Below are 19,012 nucleotides of genomic sequence, written 5' to 3'. Positions count from 1 at the left end.
AAACTGGACTTAGGAACATACTGTCTGCTCAATATCTTGAGAAGCCTTTCCTGGACATAGGCAGATACTGTCTGCTCTTTCCTTGACAGACATCAAACTTGGAACACTGGTACATTCTAAGAATTAGGTGTTCCCTGTTGATTTTGATGTCATATGGTCAAAGGTTAAAAGTCAAATTGGATATAGGAATATACTGACCGCTCAATATCTTGAAAACCCTTTGCTCGACAGACATCAAACTTGGCACACTGGTACATCCTAAAAATCCCTGTTAATTCTAATGTCACACGGTCAAAGATCGAGGGCCAAACTGGACATAGGAAAATACTGTCTGCTCTTTCCTTGACAGACATCAAACTTGGAACACTGGTACATCCTAAAGAGTGGATGACCCTTATTCATTTTGAGGTCTCATGGTCAGTAATCAATCCACTCTGGATATAGAAAAATATTGTCTGCTCCATATCTTGAATTGTTTGGCACAAGTATCAATTAAATAACTGTATTACTCTTTTAAATTTTTCGCCAATGGGGGGGGGGGGGGTATGTATGTTTTACAAACATTTTTTTTGTCATTCTCTTACTGTTAGCCATGTTATGTGAACCTTTTTGTTTGTACTGAAGGAGGGACAGGTTGTCATGATTCCTTTCAAATGTACGTTAAATGTTAAATAACTGTATCCGATTTTCATTCTCATTGACCGTGTAGCGTATGACAGCGTGACGAGAATTCCATCGTCATCGAAACCAAGTTTTGACTTGCCTAGATGGTCGAGCGGTCTAGCGCGCTGATCACATGCTTCTAGGAGATTTGGTTAGAGACGGAATTGGGTATCCAAATATAATAACGTGAAATTATTCTTGTTACCAATGTAGTTTATTGATACTTGTCGTTTTTCGTGGTGTGTGTTATTTGCTTTTGTAATATATGTCTCTTGATAAAGACGCGGGTTGTATCGAAAATGTGAGTTTTACATAACCAACAGTGTCGTGGCCTTTTCAGTGCTTTTATTTAAGAAATAAGGTATCATTTTAAAATATTTATCGGGATATAAATACAGGTTGGTTACGTGATCAAATTCCATAAAGCAGGAAGGGCTTTATGGAAAATTTGATCATGTACCAACCCGTATTTATATCCCGATAAATATTTTAAAATGATACCTTACTACTTATATTTATATATTTTGTCAGTAATATTGCTGAATTGTGTTAACAACACGTTTCCATACATTTCAAATTGTTGAGGTCCACAACGAAGTGTCATAGATGTTCAAAATGACGACAACCCAAAACAAAGTTCCATAAAATGAAGAATTGTTTTAATTATTAAGACGCTAGAAAGCAAGTATACCAACATATACTTATACATTAACTCGGGAGTATATAATGGAAAACTCTTCCATATGTCTAATTTTAGGGGGTGGGGGAATTATGATTTAAACGGGGGTGCGCAATGTTACACTTACAGTTGTGATGTGCTTTCACTTTTGAAAAGTGTAGACGTTGAAGACCAACTTTGAAAGATATTCTGTGGATATTACGGAGTTAACAGAAGACTGACAATGGAGGAACATAAAGAACAGGGCGGTAGTCGTCAGGTGTAGGCAACTCATTTATAGACAGGACAGAGGACGCAACTCAGATGAATCTCCGGAAAGAACTGAAAATCGCAGAGAATGTGGAACTGCACCTAGGTAATGTACGGTTTGGATTTGAATATATTTTGTGATATATATATATATATATATATATATATATATTACAAAAAATCTTGTTTTGACGGATCAGAAAGTCAATTCTTGTGAAAGAGATATCCTCGTGAACAATTTAAAGTTTAGATTATGCGATAATTCAAATATTTGTAAGCCCCAAAGTCAGCTAGCTTTAGTCCGGCATAACGAAATAATCTGCCTACTTCCAGTTCCATTAGCGGATTCCTTTTCTGTGACTTACACATATACATGTACTAAATGTAATGCTTTTTCAATCGATAAAACACACATGACATAAAACCAGAGATTGCACTAATTCCAATTTACATAACATGATCCTGGAGTACAAATCTTGTTAATGGTGTTCATATTGACAGTTGATAGGACATAATTTTACTGCAAATAAAACATTAATTAATCACGACGCACACATCTGTTTACAAATATTAAAATATATAGAATATTTAAATCTATTTCGACAATTCATCCACAGCTTTGAATCAAACTCTTGTTCGTTACAAATTTGGAAATGCGTTAACAGCTTACCGTTCATTATCAATAGCGCGAGATGGTGGTATTTTGTGATTTATGATAAATCATTAAAATATTTCTGAAAAGCTATAATAGCAGGATATTGTCTTAGTTTCATCTATCGACAGAAGGATTTTCAGTTATGATAATGCCAAGTATTTTATTCCACATCAGCAACCATTGTCTTAGAATAGAAATAAGTCGGCATGATAGATAGGAGGATTATCAATATCATTATTTAACTGTACTTGGTAACGACATCCATTTTACAAGTGCATATTAGGTTTCGTTTCAAAACAATATTAACTTGCGAATATCATCAAACACAGATCTTGTTATTGGATGTTGGTGAATTAGAATGTAAAATTTGTTCTTGATTCTATTATATCTTGCAGTTTTCGTGTACGACACTTTCATTTTATTGTTGTCGTTTACTGTCTTCAGATCTGTACTTGGAATTGTTTTCCTCTTTGTGTGCCTTTGTAAACTTGATGTGGATCCAACGCTAGACATGTTGTTTTTATTCGTTTTCCTCATTCAATAATTTGTCACTCATATGAAGATGTCACCTGCTGTAGGTGAAATACTATGCCTCGTGCTCAGAACCATAGTATTGATAGTTTTTCGACACGGGACCTCCATTTTTAAGGTCATATTCGAAAGAATCTCAACTCTCAATTCTAAATGCCGAGCTTTTGGCGAAAGAGCAACCACTACCTAATCTTACATGTACGTCTAAAGTTTCATGATAGCACGAACGGGGCTCGACCTCTGTCACAAAACGAAAATTTTACCACTGACATAAGTTTATTGTACATTGTACAGTTAATGGCAAATTATAGTGACTTGGGTGACGTTTTCCTACCTGTTTCTACAACACACACATTGGTATGATAGAAGATTTTGCTTCCGACAATATTCTGTCAATGACAACTTGACATTCTGGACCCAGACAGTTACAGGATGTCTAAGTTTATCTGACAGTTAACGTATAGTTAACACTATATAGATGTTAAAAGTTATTGGTAAGTTGATTGGCAGTTTAAGATAAGTAATCCTTGGAACAGAACCCTGTTCATATGTAATGACGATCTGAATTTTTCATCTGACACGGAATGAAGGGTCTTCAGAACCATTCCTTTTAAGTAAATGTAATGTTTATATGAAATAATATTTTGTTTACAAATCCATATCTCTTCTTAACATGTTTACACATACGTGTATTCAAGAAGTATTGAAACGCTGTAAAGTTTCTTTTTGATAAAAATATTAATTTTATGACAAATGGGTTGATTTCAGCTTCTCCTCCGTCAACTTCCGATGTTTACTTAGCAATATTCCAATATCACATGCATATGAAGTTTATATATCTGTCAACTGCTTCGATACACAAGAGCTTATACTGCGTATGATCATTTTTGAAATCGAGGCAGGCGACTGACAAACAAGTTGATGTTACAGAAAACCTCTGTACACATTTCGCAATTTTAATGATATAGATTGCCAATTTAACCTATCATAGCGTCAAATGCTGTCTGACGTATTTCCTACCGGTTGTTATGCCGTTCTTGGCACACTGATTTGGACTACGGATAACTTCGTTTACCCGATCAAGACATAGGGCTCACGGCGGATGTGACCGGTCGACAGGGGATGGTTACTCCTCCTAAGCACCTGGTCTCACCTCTGGTATGTCCAGTGATCCGTGTTTGCCCAACTCTCTATTTTATATTGCTTATAGGAGTTATGAGATTGATCACTGTTAGTTATCTTCGCCTTTCATCAATAAAAACGTGAAATAATGATATATAATGTTTTAATGACGATGTAAAAAAAAATAGAAAAGGAGGTAAAGAGGGTAGTATATACAGCACCATCATATAATATGGATACCTTGATGCCAAAACTGAAAATAACATTGTAGGAAGATCTGAAGTCTGTAAAGGTTGCGACAAAAAAGAAATGTGAAGAATCAGGATTCTCTATCAGCGATTTTACTGTGCGGCTCCGACACAGTACAATGTTTGCCCGACACAGTAGCAGTGTGTGCGACACAGTACAATGTTCGCCCGACACAGTAGCAGTGTGTGCGACACAGTACGCGGCACAGTAAAACAATTACAACACAGTAAGATCCGCACCAATCGTGAAAGAAACTATGATAACGAAAAAGAATTATTATTGTTTACTACATCATAGAGTACGATTGATAGCGAATGAAAGTGATCCATGTCTGAGAGTACCGATATTACGTAATTGAGTACACCTCCCTTTTAACTTTAAATCAACTTCAAAATTGGACACGGGTCTTGTCTTCTGACGAATTAAGATTCAACGTCAGTAAAACGGACAGCAGAATACGAACTTACTAACGTATAAGTGAACATTACATAGACAACTGAGTGCTGGCGCGGGACAGATTTGGCGGAGGTACCATCATGGTTTAGGGCGCACTTAACACATTTTTTCGCACAAGTTGGTTAATTTCCACGGAATCTTTACTGCTCCACGTGATATAGACGATGTTCTGCAGCCTGTGTTGTATCAATGCACAGAAAATACACCATAATAGTTTTTCAGCAAGACAATGAGCGCGCATACACTGCGATGCTTACTCCTCCTAAGCACCTGATCCCATCTCTGGTGTGTCCAGGGGTCCGTGTTTGCCCAACTATCTATTTTGTATTGCTTGTAGGAGTTATGAGATTGATCACTGTTCGTTATCTTCACCTTGCATCAAAGAAATGGCATCAGAACATGTTATGCACGAGATCGGTTGACGTGTGTGCAGCCGCAGAATCCACAAGAATTGGGAATAATAACTGAATATTCCTCATAGAACCATTCAGATAATTTGTCAATAAATGGAACGTCACCTACACGCCGTCATGAACGCTAATGGTGGACATACCTGGTACTAGTCAACCAAACCAGAATATTTGCCAACCCCTACCGCCTTTGAAGTCATTTGTTGCCTCTCAGAGAATAGCAATCACATGTATGTTATAATTTGATGGATATAACACTTTATTTATCAAATATTTTACATGTGTTCCTTAAATATATCATGCTTCAAATTAATGAAATAATGAATACGACAAAAATATACAGTGTTGTGTTTTTAAAGTGCCTCAGTATATTTATAAAGACTATAAACATCATTGTAATTGTTGTTGACATGATGATTCGATACTATAAAAGCAAATGAAACTCGTGACTATTTGCCAATACATCGTGATTTTAAAATTCATCATTTTCATGTGATTCACAATTGTCATGCATATTCATTTACATATACTTATAAAAGGCTGGGTTCACACACACACACACAGAGAGAGAGAGACGCACACACACACACACACACATACACACACACATAAACACACACACACACAAACACACACATATATATACACATACACACACACACACACCACCCACACACACACACACACACATAAACACACACACACACACATAAACACACACACGCACACACACACACACACACACATACACACACACATACATACATACACACATACACACACATACACACACACACACACACACACACACACACATTTATAAGGAATTATATTGTATAACAATTATTTAATGATACAATGAATTATGTTACAGATTTTGTAAGTCTTATTTAGGCCAACGGTGAATTTCTTAATTCATTTCGCTTGGAACTGATCTGTCTATTATGATAATAGATCAGCAGTGGCAGCATGTACATTAATTCAAATCAATCACCGGAAATACCAAAAACTAAAACGTATAGGATATGAATCAATACAAATTCTTCTATCCTTGAATATTTTAGTAGCCGTCACTGCATCTATATATAGGAGAATAATTTGGACGTTAGATTGATTTCAGGTATTTCAGAATCGAGGTTTTTTCAAAGACGTTAGATAGATTTCAGGTATCTTAGATTCCAGGTTTTTTCAAAGACATGTATTCAAAAGTGATCATTTTTATTTCCTTCATCTCTATTATATCAGTGAAGTCGGGTCGCCGATTGCTTGGATTTAATTTCAAAAGTATCAATCCTATCGGCCAGAAACAATGCCTAAAATTATGTTTTGTCCATACGGATTGCCTCTCCATCAACTTCAGCAGAAATCGTCTTTTATGCGAGTTAAATTCTCAGCAAGAGTCTGGCACTACCACGGTGACAGAAAACAGCACTGAAGGGGGGGATTTTATCTACATCCCTCGACAGTCAATACCACAAGTATGTTTTTACTTATTATCAATCATTTTTCATACTAAATGATTTCATGTTCGCTCTGAATGCATTGTACAGTAATATTTGCATTATTAAGTTGTACCCGGAGTCATTATAGTCAAAACAAGAATATCGGTATCCTAGACTCGCCCAAACCGCCTTCAAACTGCCACAAAATAGCCTCTTTTGATGGTAATTATTCCAATAAAAAAGGGGTTTGCAAACTTGGTATCCTAACTAAATCCGGCACGGAATGGGCTTAACTACAGTCACTTTATGCCTGAAAACTTACTTTAATCACATTTTTGACAGTAAGATTCCTTTTTTCAATCATGATATATTGTAATATCATATTATGTGTCCCTCAAAATCAATGAAGAATTTCAAAACATCAAATACAAAGCAAAAATATCAACAACAAAAAATCTATGTTAAATCATCTTGGTAAAACTAGGTTTTCTAGTAGTACATGCATGCTTGTGATTTTTCACGGTGTAATAAACATATGATATCTTTTTGCATCGGAAACAAGTTCATCTAACTTACAATTTCCTCTTCATAAGTAGTATACATACAGTTGCCGTAACGTTGGAGTTATCGAAGAAATATGTTACTTCAATACTTGGGTACTTCTTTCTTAGAGACTTTATATATTGTAATTAATTTGGCTGTTTTCCGTCTACGTGATTGTCGCTCTAAACCCGCTTCCATGTACAATGATTATGAAAGCGAAGCTTGCGTAAAGCCTCTGGTAGTGATTTAATTCTCTCGTATGTCTGACTAACTGTATCTAACGTAAGATATACATATCATTTTAGGTGGCAGGGGACAGTTTCTTTGGTTTTGAAACATGTGGATAGGGGGTATACACCAAAGTCAGATTATGACAGACTAATGAAAAATCATATTTCCCTTTTATGTCAATACTTGTATTTCATATTAGTGTAGTTAATAAATTATGACCCTAAATTACATGTCATCTATAAATACTGGTGCTGATGCACAAAACATGCTCTGAGCAGGTTCCCCCTTTTTGCTTTGATTTTCACTCATTTGGGCTAATCTGCACCACCCCCACACCATCACAGTACCAAACATGGGGATTTAGACACTGTGCACAATCAAGAACCCTATCTGCCCTTCTCAAAAATCTACCTTTGATATATTTCTTCAGCAACTGACCACGTGTCTTATTTTTCTTTCTCTTTCTTTAGGACATAATATTGTTGACAGGGGCTTGCAGTACTGTAACATGTCTGCCGGGGCAGATGTGCATCGCTCACTCCGGAGGAAAGAAATCAACATGCATTGCAGCACGTATGTATAAACTCCAAGACGTGGATAAATATATGACCTTCTTAGTACCTCTGACTAATGGGTTATAACCCTTTACCTCAATCAGTGGGTTAAACCTATAGTTTGGTCGGTAGAGAACTGGATTGTCGTGTCATAAGTCCTAAATTTGATCCTCAGCAGACGTAACTACTGATTCTGTTACAATATCTTCTACAATAATTGTTTCTCTATAGCAAAATTATGGCCAGGACAATTATTTACAATTTCTCATTAGTGGTCTTGATGTAAGGTGAAGATAACGAACAGTGATCAATCTCATAACTCCTACAAGCAATACAAAATAGATAGTTGGGCAAACACGGATCCCTGGACACACCAGAGGTGGGATCAGGTGCCTAGGAGGAGTAAGTATCCCCTGTTGACCGGTCACACCCGCCGTGAGCCCCATATCCTGATCAGGTAAACGGAGTTATCCGCAGTCAAAATCAGTGTGCCAAGAACGGCTTAACAATCGCTATGAAACACGTCAGACAGCATTTGACCCAATGCGATGTTGTATTGACGAACTAGATCGTTATAACGACCATAGAATTTGCGAAATGCTGACTTGATCTATGGGGAAAAAAAACAACCATAAAGCTGAGTCATAACACTGTTACGCACTCCCTGGTCATAAGCAACCTTTGTACATACCAACTAAGATATTCAACTGTTTCTGTGTAAAAAAAAAAATATGATGGCCTGTTACGAACATTTGAAACAAATGTATCAGTTAACCTGACTTTGGCTAATTGACATGAATTCATGCAAAGTCATGCTAATTGACATGGAGTGCGTTCGAAATCGCCGGTGTGTCCAGGGGTCCGTGTTTGCCCAACTATCTATTTTGTATTGCTTGTAGGAGTTATGAGATTGATCACTGTTCGTTATCTTCACCTTGCATTCTTAGAGTCCCGAACAGTGAGAACTTGTGCGCACGAACGTGTTCTTTGTTCTTCGACCACACTACCTACAAGGTGGTGTGAGCTCTTGCACTTCGAACTCGTTCTAGGGTTGCGTACTCGACGTTTGGGATCGACAGGAATTTGTACTCATACGAAGAACGGCGATTTGGAACGCACTCGTGAATTCATGCAAGGTCATGACCACCACTGTCAAATCATAATCGACTATTTATTATATCCCTCCACTATAAAAATATGACCTAATTTAACAAGTAATCTTGAATAAGCGAAATGACCTCGATCAAGACACACATTTCTAAAGTTAAGACATGTCAAGTGATTGATAGATAATGAATAACCTAGCTAGTGTGAAGAATTTACCTGATTTTATTTAAATATATTTTAAGCCCTAAAACATTATAAACCTTTTACAATACAACCTGAATATCCATCATGTAAGGGTACTTAGAAAACCTCTCCCGTGACCGTATAACTGATTTGTGATTGGCTAAGAAATGAGGGGCACTTATAGGAAAATTTGTAACACAATGATATTGCGGTACATGAATAACTAATGTATATAATTCAGAATATAAAACAATTTAATGTTTCATTAAATTTTTATTGATATTCTGCAATTTTGAAAAATAAAAACCCGTATACGAGCAAAAAACTCATTCTGTAGCTCAGTTTTTGTGATTGGATAATCATTGAAATGTCTAGTGATAAACACAACATTTTAATGATCAAACAAATGACGTAATAAAACAAGTTCAAACAAAATGACGTAATAGACCAAAATATACAAAATTAATTGGCTGGAACAACTTAATACAAACAGCTGTTTACTAATGACTAGGTTTGCTAATGCGAACAAGTTGAATGCAAGTTTCTGCGCCACTCATATTATTTGTACGATCACTAATAATTATTTTAATCAAACAGTATACACACTTGTAATAAATAAACATCATTAGGGTTCTCTAGAGTTCTTTAGAGCTATCTAGGGTTCTCTGTTTAGAAGTACTGTCCACATTTTTACGTCTCCTGAGGAAACTCGGGTGACCTATTGCAATTGATCTGCGTCCGTCATCGTGCGTCGTCCGTCTTGCGTTAACAATTGAACATTTTTTATTTCTTCTTGATAAATATCTTTCCAATTCTTTTCAACTTTGGTATGAAACATCATTGGGACAAGTGAGGACATAATTTTTTATTTTCAGGATTCCTGCACCATTGCGGCCTCAGGGGCGGGGTAAAAACTGTATTTTAAAAAATTGACCTAGACCGATTTTCAAAAAATCTTCTCTACAACCGCAAATATGTCAGAAAAACTAATTGCATAATAATGTAGAGGAGGAAGGCCTCTACCAAATTTTTAATTTCATGATCCCCGGGTTATTATATAAAGCCTTTCTTCGGTATAGGCACTTTCGATGACATTTTAGTATTAAGAACACATCTTGTTTTATACTGTTGCTGAATATTAGAAGTTAGTTTAGATATTCAGGATTTTTTTATTTTTTAGATTTCGTAACCCATGGGACTAGTGATGCTTTTGATACTCTAGTAACTGATTAGGTTGGCAGGCCTCTTGTTAAGACTTTATTATTGATATTGATAACGGTATCAATAGTTTTGGTCGATGGATGGCTACTCACTCCATTTCTATTGATTCGAACACGCGGGAAAACATCTTTAAGTCCCATTTCTTTTTCAAATAGATCTGAGGAATGAGTTTCCAGAGGAAATATACACTGATTTTTTGACTTGCTTCTTGGCCACATGAAAATACAATTTCTTATTTTGATAAAGGGAATAAAAATTACGACTCATTTTGATTTGTTTATTTACGTTCCAGTTTGAAAATTATCACTCATATAGGGACGTCACTAGCTATAGAGAATGTCACTTTAGACCTTTACATAGTGCTCAAATCCGTAACAGTGTACTTCAAGGTTCTCTATCGTGCTAACGTATGTCGTTGCACGGGGCTCATATCCGAAATACCATACGAGAATCATGAAGTGAGCGCCCTAAAGCTAGACTACCAATATAAGGAGGAATACTACACCAAAGAAAATTTATAAGGGATATGTACAAAAATATTTTGAAATCGAAAACTTTCAAATTTGTTTTTTCAAAACATGCAGTTTTAGCAGAAAGTAATTTGGAAAAAAACTGAAAACCCCTGGTCTCAATCCTACGATCTACAGTTCAGCAGTTGACATGCTAACCTACTGAGCTACTCAGTTAGGTGATTAAATCTAAAAGAGGTAGACAAATACTGCTGATGTTTATATTTTCATTCATGTTTTAAAAGGAAATCATCCATGTAGTATACCTCCTTAGGTACACAAACCCATATAATCATTAAATGTACATGAAGCATCGGAAACTGACCTACATATCTAGTGTATGAATGCTCAAGACTTAGTGAAATAGGCTTGCGTTTTTTACACATCGATCGACAGGGGATGCTTACTCCTCCTTGACACCTGATCCCACCTCTGGTGTGTCCGTGTTTGCCCAACTATCTATTTTGTATTGCTTGTAGGAGTTATGAAATTGATCACTGTTCGTTATCTTCACCTTTCATCTAAATGTCGAATTGAAGGCCACAGCGAGAGATTTTTTCTTCTCACGTAGAAGTTTTTGAATAAATTCTGCTTCATATGAATATAGAAACAGGTCAGCTAACAAAGGAGCACAATTCGTGCCCATCATATAAAATCTTTCACAGTATGGATACTTTTTGTGCATTTGTGTTTTGAGAACACATCTTGTTTTATACTACTGCTGAATATCAGAATTTAGCTGAGATATAAAGAACAGAAAAATTATTCTAGGTTTCATAACTCTTGGGGCTAGTGATAACTTTAACTAATACTCAGGTGAATGCTAAGGCCTGTGGGTCTCTTGTTAACGAAACTTGCCTTTTTGCAGTCCATAATCCCTCATTTTGCAGTCTACAATCCCTCATATTTGGATGGAAAAGGGTACCTTGGCTCGCAACCTTCCACCCTTTGAAAAATTACTAGATCTCCCTAACAATTGTTCTCTATATTCCTATGTAAACCTGAAAAATTCTTTGATCCCCCTGACAATTGTTCTACATTATTCCTATGTAAAACTGAAAAATTGCTTGATCCCCCTGACAATTGTTCTCTATATTCCTAAGTAAAACTTAGAAATTGCTTGATCCCCCTGTCAATTGTTCTACATATTCCTATGGAAAACTTAAAAATTATTTGATCCCCCTGACAATTTTTGTTCTTTACATTCCTATGTAAAATTTTGAACCCTCATGTTAGCCCCATTCTGGTCCTAAGGATTATAGTTTGAACAAATTATAATTATGTAATGAAGTTTTCGTGTGAGATTTTTTAAACAATCCATCCTATGTGTTACAATTGTTCTCATTTATTTCCCTTTGCAAAGTGCATGACCATTCATTTGAAGAAACATAAATGTCTTTCTTTTTTTACCAAAGGATATGGGTGACCTTGTTTGAGTGGAATTGGGGAAGTGTTTAGATATAAAAGTCAATGACACATATCATTGGGCAAATATCGATCAGAAAAAAAAAACATTTCAGCAATGACTCTGTGCCAGGTGATCTAACAAACAAGATAATCATTAGAAATTCAAAAGATTTTAGGAGATATAGAGGTAAAAAGTGTCTCTAGAGAAATGTGATGATTCGGAAAATCGCATCAAAAAGATCACATATTTTGATAACAGTACTCTCGATAGAGATGAAATCAACCAAATCAAACAAGAAATGTCCCGGCTTACAGTAAAACTATATGTAATATATACGATCAAAATCATTTCTTGTGTGTATCGCCCTGAATTAATCATATATTTAATGCAAACATACAGCATCTTTTAAAAAGTTTTCAGGAAAAGACTGATATGTAATATTGAGATATCAATATATAGCCCTTTAGCGATTAGTGCTCTAAATACCGGGGGATACAACAACCTTACATGACACGTAGTACAGGTACACATTTCTACGTCTAAAAATAAGGGTTATAACATTTAACTAATAGGGAAAAACTCGACAAATAAAAGAGAAAACTAAATATTTGTTTTTGAAATTGAAGGAGTAAATTGTATTGAAGTTTTGCGATAGTTTTGACATTGCATCAATATACCGCATCCATTTGATATTGCGTCTGACATTGTCATATAGTTGTGTGAAAAGTCATAAAATCAGGAAAAAAATGTTAAGATAATTAAAGTTGATACATTTCTTTGTATTACAGTTGATAAAAAAGTGTGAACTCTTATAAAACATTGCCGATTGTTATTATTGGTTTACGTGACAGTACATTGTAATATAGCATAGATGTTTTTATCATTATTATTATTATTAACCTTCATATTCATAATATTTTTACAGATACAAACACTAACATGCACATACATATGTACGCATTCATATACACACATACATGTAAATACAGACATAAATACATGTACACACACAGATATATATATATATATATATATGTGTGTGTGTGTGTGTGTGTGTGTGTGTGTGTGTGTGTGTGTGTGTGTGTGTAAAGTCTCTTTTTTACAGAAAACACTCTAAACACTTTGTATTTGACAAAAATCAAATTCAGCCTATTTTTGCGTTATCATTACCATCTTAGTATAATTAGAGCTACCATTACCCACCCCCCAACCCCCATTTTAGGCTATGTGTTTCTGAAACCCTATTGTCTGTTTAGTAAATTGGTGGTTGTTGTCATTCTTGACACTGGGTGTTTGGGAGTTACAGTGTTTTAAAAGTCATGAGTCATTATTTCTTATATCTTATATTACTGCTGTAGTGTACAGTGTTATAAACAGCTCCTAGTATCAATATTTTGGCCGAAATATGTGACATTTTATTGATATTACAGCTAGGTAGAGCTAAAACACATATCTAGATATTTACTAAATTTGTAGACTGTTTTGAATCGAGAATTGTTGATTAAATGCCTCGTCAGCTGTTTTCTTAATTGCATTTTTTGTGTTTCAGCAGTTTTATTTTAATAGATATTTAGAGGAGGTCATTTATGAAATTACATAAATTCACCCCTTCGTGTTGGGATTTACCTAGTTATTTTCTGAATTATACTAACATAAAGTGAAGGATAAACTGGTTAATCAGTCTGGAAACTACAGTTTTGTCATTCATTTAGTCGAGGTGGATTGGTTTACTCCAACCGCGGCGGTGGCCGAGAGGTTAGAGCGTTCGTCCCGCATGCGGAAGGCCGAGATTCGAATCCCGGCCGCGACAGACCTAAGTCGTGACAGTTCCATCTTTAAACGCTCGGTATTAGGTGTAAATGTCACGGGTCCTCGGAGATGACCTTAAAAACGGATGACCCGTGTCACAGTAGGTGTGGTACACTAAAGAAATCTCGCTGCTCAATGGCCGTAAGCGCCGAGAATATGCCTAAATTTGAAGCCATTCACCGGTCTTGTCACCGGTGTTGATGACGTCTCCATATGAGTGAAAAATTCTCGAACGAGACTTTAAGCTAGTTACAATCAATCAACCCACTGATGTTCATACAGATCAGACTGATGAAATGACATTTGAGTTTGCATTATCAGAAAAAAGGACGATGAAAGAGACAACCTTGATTGTTAGATGGCATATAATGGACAAGCAACTAACATCTGAGAAGATGCCTTGGCCTCCTTCAGCAACTATGCTTTTGGATACTCTAGATATACTTGACTGTTGCAAGTGGCAAACAATATAGCTGTTTCATTTTAGATACTGTCTGCAACTACTAGAACTAGGCCTAAAACTGCAACTTCTGCAATATGGCAAATTCATCCGAAGAAGCGAAGAAATGAAGACTGAGATCTATTAGACTTCATAATGCATGATGATGATAACCTGCTGTTTCCCGTGTGGATCCGGGTTAGAATAGGTCCTCAGTACCCCTTGCTTGTCGTAGAAGGCAACTGAATGGGGCGGTCCTTCGGATGAGACCGCAAAAACCAAGGTCCCGTGTTACAGCAGGTGTGACACGATAAAGGCCATAAGCGCTTAGTATAGACCGAAATTTTGCTGCCCTTCATCGGCAGTGGTGACATCTCCATGTGAGTGAAATATTCTCGAGAGGGACGTTTAACAATATTCAATCAATCCAGAAAATGTTGAGCCATTACGGCCATGACTCGGCATGAGCAAGGCTGGTTTAGAGGCTCGAAAAATTATGTCCATGTCAGGGCACCGCTGCGAGTCTTCCTACAACAGAAATCTCTCAAGTGAACCAAATCTATATGCCATTTCGTATTTATTTTCTCTTCCACACCCTGGAGGTAAAAATAGCAACCTACCTGCACTTCGTCTAAATCTGTCCTACATGGCTACAACATCGAGTCCTAATGATGAACATGCAGTTGTTCCCTTCCAAAACTTGCAAAAACCTGATCAAGAGCTTAACGTTAACTTGATCCATCTACCCTCCGACAATATTCTCTAAGATCCTCTGAATTTCTGTCGAAATCTGTGTTCAACAATTACGTTTTCAACTTCAAGTAGGTCAGCGCCATGGTTTCTCCATCGGTGATCACGACCACGTCACATCACGGAAAGTAGTTTACTCCGCTCTTCTTGTCTACAATTCAGTTGACTTTACCCTCTTAATTACCTTTATTTTACACCTGTTTCATCTTTTGTAACCTTCTGAATTAAATATTTATACCTTATATTCTCTTAGATATTGTTCCTAATTATTTATTTGATAAAAATATAACAAACTATATTTTGTGTTGTACAATCGTTATCTCGGCCGTCTGCTACATACGCATGATAGCTCAGTAAGAACAAAAATCAAAACAGAAATACAAATATAAGAAATAAAATATAATTTTTAAGTGTTATTGCGATATAACATGAAGTTGGTACCTGATCAAATCTGCCAAAACGCCCTTTGGGAGGTATAGTATTTGATCACGTGACCAACTTTTTGCTTCTCCATGCTGAACAATCTCACCGCAGCTCTGGTTTGGTTTTGTTTGTTTGTTTGGGGTTTTTTTTATTATCATTATTATTTTTTTGCTGAGTAAGGATCAATTAAATCAACACTAGTGTGGTGATGAAAAATGTCATTTATTGAAAATGATGAAAAATATCTAAACCATAGGAGGGAATCAGACTAACAGCTAAGCATGGAATGCAAAATGGTCTTTCAATATGATTCCCTAAAGATACAGATGTACAATATGTATGCACAAAAATTCAAACTACACAAAGTATACAGCAAAAATATAGCACTTAAATTGCCTTCATCATATTCCAATAACGCTCAAATGGTATCGTATTTCTTAAAACCAAAACTACATAAGAACTGTACATATTTTGCAACTTTACAGAAAATGAGATAAGCACTCTGCTATGTAAGGGGTTACGTTTTAAAAGTATTCGAATATTTACGCTTTCCAATATATTGAATAAGCCATATGACATATTGTCACAAACTTTATTGTACAGATCATGTGTCATCAAAGTTCTATACATGTGCAATGTAAATGTTTTTGTTTTGCAGGGTGTTTAGGGGAACCTCCACCAGGACAACTTACCAGTTACGTCGCTAATACGTCAGAAAGCTACGTTGGAAGCAGCAGGGGCTACGCGTGCGCAGTAGGAACAGTTCCAGAGAGAGTGAATCAAACTACGTGTTTAGCTAACGGTCATTGGGAAACTCCAAGATGTCAAGGTTAATGTTCAATCCTTCGTGCAAACAAAAGTCACAGAAAGAAATCTAACAGTGCACAATTTACACAATGTTTTGTGTTTAATGTAGATTTGCCATCTATATAAATACAATGTATAAACCCATGAAAAAAAATCATACGTTTGATTAACTATATTAACTATGATATACTAAATGAATTTTAAGATAATCTTTAGACTACAGTGTATATGAATTTCAGTGTGCATTGAGGCTAGCGACCCAACTGGGGCAACTTACTGGGGGACGAAGAACGTCACAAAAACCGGCAAAACATGTCAACGATGGAATTCACAAAGTCCACAACAACATGACTTCCCTAACAATCCTATATGTCATTTTATTGTCAGTCTACAGTACCATAACCGACCTAACAATCTTGTAGTCATTTCATTTTCAGTATTGATGATTTTTCTGTAAAATTTCTGAAATCCATAGTATCTTCAGATCAAATCTAATAGGAATGTCCAGTTACTCCCTCCATCGACTCGATAAAGTTTCGGTTCATAAACCTCATAGAGTTGCATCCCCGCCCCCGTAAGCATCATTTAAAGAGCGATAGAGACGAAAATGTATCGTTAAACCTTCCCGTGGGATATTGATCAAATTTTGGGCACATTAATGTTATGAAAACGCTGGGCCGATTTTAATGTATGAAGATCTTTTCCATTGAGAAATGACCACAAAATCACTATCTAAAACTATCTTCAAATTCGTGGATTTGAGTATATGCATTTTCTTTGTAAGATACCAGGAATTTGTCAATATCACATTCTTGAAATACCAATCAGATTGAAATTAAACCTTCACTGGCTATTTTCTTCTTCTTTTGAATATCGCGTGAAGGTTCTTCACGCGAAAATCAAAAGAAAAACGGCTAGTCAAGATTTGCATTCACGCGACTATGAAAAGACAAAACAGGTAATGAAAGTCTGCTTTCACGCGACAATCAAAAGCAAAAGTCTGCTTTCACGCGACAATCAAAAGCAAAAGTATGATTTCACGCGACAATCAAAAGCAAAAGTATGATTTCACGCGACAATCAAAAGCAAAAGTCTGCTTTCACGCGACAATCAAAAGCAAAAGTATGATTTCACGCGACAATCAAAAGTAAAGAGGTAGTGAAGGTTTTGATCAGACTGTTAGAATACTACACGATCAAATCTGACAATACTAATGCTATATAATGCATTGATATTAACCATTCAAATACTTGTAACAAGTAACTCGATACCAAATTGACAAATTGATTTCCCCAGGGGCAGATTACTCTAAGCAACTACTGTCTGAACAATGTCAGTCTCACAGCTCCTAATTTGAATTTGACAAAATTAGATGTCCCACTTTTAATAACTTTGCACTCATTGAATATTGTGAAGCAAGAATATATCTTAATCCCAGAAATCTGACAATCTGGTTCTTGGTGTCGTTGGTCATTATATATATATATATATATATATATATATATATATATATATATATATATATATATATAAACATAAATAAACTACTGTTAAATCAAAACACTTAAATAGACTCAGCATGGTATCTTGATATCCCAAGATACCGGCCAACACTCGATATAAGAACCATGTCAAACGGATCAAAGATGATATACGGCTAATTATAGTAACATCGACTACGATACAACTCAGTGACCAATGAAGCGTAAATCAATGAGTAAATGATAAAATTGAAATGTAAAAATAATTATAAATCGTACAAAACAATAACTGATCAATCAATAGATCAAATAATGAAAACATTAGCACAATCTATATGGTGACACCGGGAGTTTGTCAATTCATATTATAGCTACTGACAAACAAGTTGATGGTACAGGGATTTCAACAGTCTCGATAGAAGTCAGCATTTCGCAAATTCTATGGTCGTTATAACGATCTAGTTCATCATTACAACCTCGCATTGGGTCAAATGCTGTCTGACGTGTTTCATACCGTTTGTTAAGCCGTTCTTGGCACACTGATTTTGACTGCGGATAACTCCGTTTACCTGATCAGGATATGGGGCTCACGGCGGGTGTGACCGGTCAACAGGGGATGCTTACTCCTCCTAGGCACCTGATCCCACCTTTGGTATGTCCAGGGGTCCGTGTTTGCCCAACTATCTATTTTGTATTGCTTGTAGGAGTTATGAGATTGATCACTGTTCGTTATCTTCACCTTGCATTGAAATAAAACCTAATGTTGTGAAAAAGTAAGTATTGGTCTGGAGATCTTGAGAAAAACAACTTTAATTTAAGTTTCAAATTTTACTCAATTTTCATTGCTCAGTTAAAAGAAAATTCAAACATAAAATTTGAGATTTTTTCGAGAAATTCAAATCTGTCCTTTTGTTCTTTTCACTGTCTGTTCGAGGTATTCTAAAATTGAAATAGAACCCATTTATTTCATTATAGTTTTTCTACTCTTTTAGGAAAATTACTGCCGCAATCCGGATTCTCACACCATGCCTTGGTGCTACACAATGGACCCTGACATTAGATGGGAGGAGTGTAGCATACCCACCTGCTAA

The 19,012-nt window shown here is 36.0% G+C and overlaps 1 protein-coding gene across 1 annotated transcript; it reads left to right on the top strand.

Moving 5' to 3' along the window:
* Positions 1–7,313: 7,313 nt before the first annotated feature.
* On the top strand, positions 7,314–19,012 carry LOC130054917 (putative apolipoprotein(a)-like protein 2). Its single transcript, XM_056166019.1, has 4 exons — positions 7,314–7,803; positions 16,292–16,462; positions 16,680–16,822; positions 18,914–19,012. Exons 1-4 carry the CDS (start codon positions 7,755–7,757, stop codon positions 19,010–19,012), a joined length of 462 nt encoding a protein of 153 aa, XP_056021994.1. The 5' UTR covers positions 7,314–7,754.

This window comes from Ostrea edulis, chromosome 5 (assembly GCF_947568905.1).
Source record: "Ostrea edulis chromosome 5, xbOstEdul1.1, whole genome shotgun sequence".
NCBI classification, from domain to species: Eukaryota; Metazoa; Mollusca; class Bivalvia; order Ostreida; family Ostreidae; genus Ostrea; species Ostrea edulis.
The sequence above is the reverse complement of the archived record's forward strand: the minus strand, read 5'-3'. Positions and strand labels throughout refer to the sequence as shown.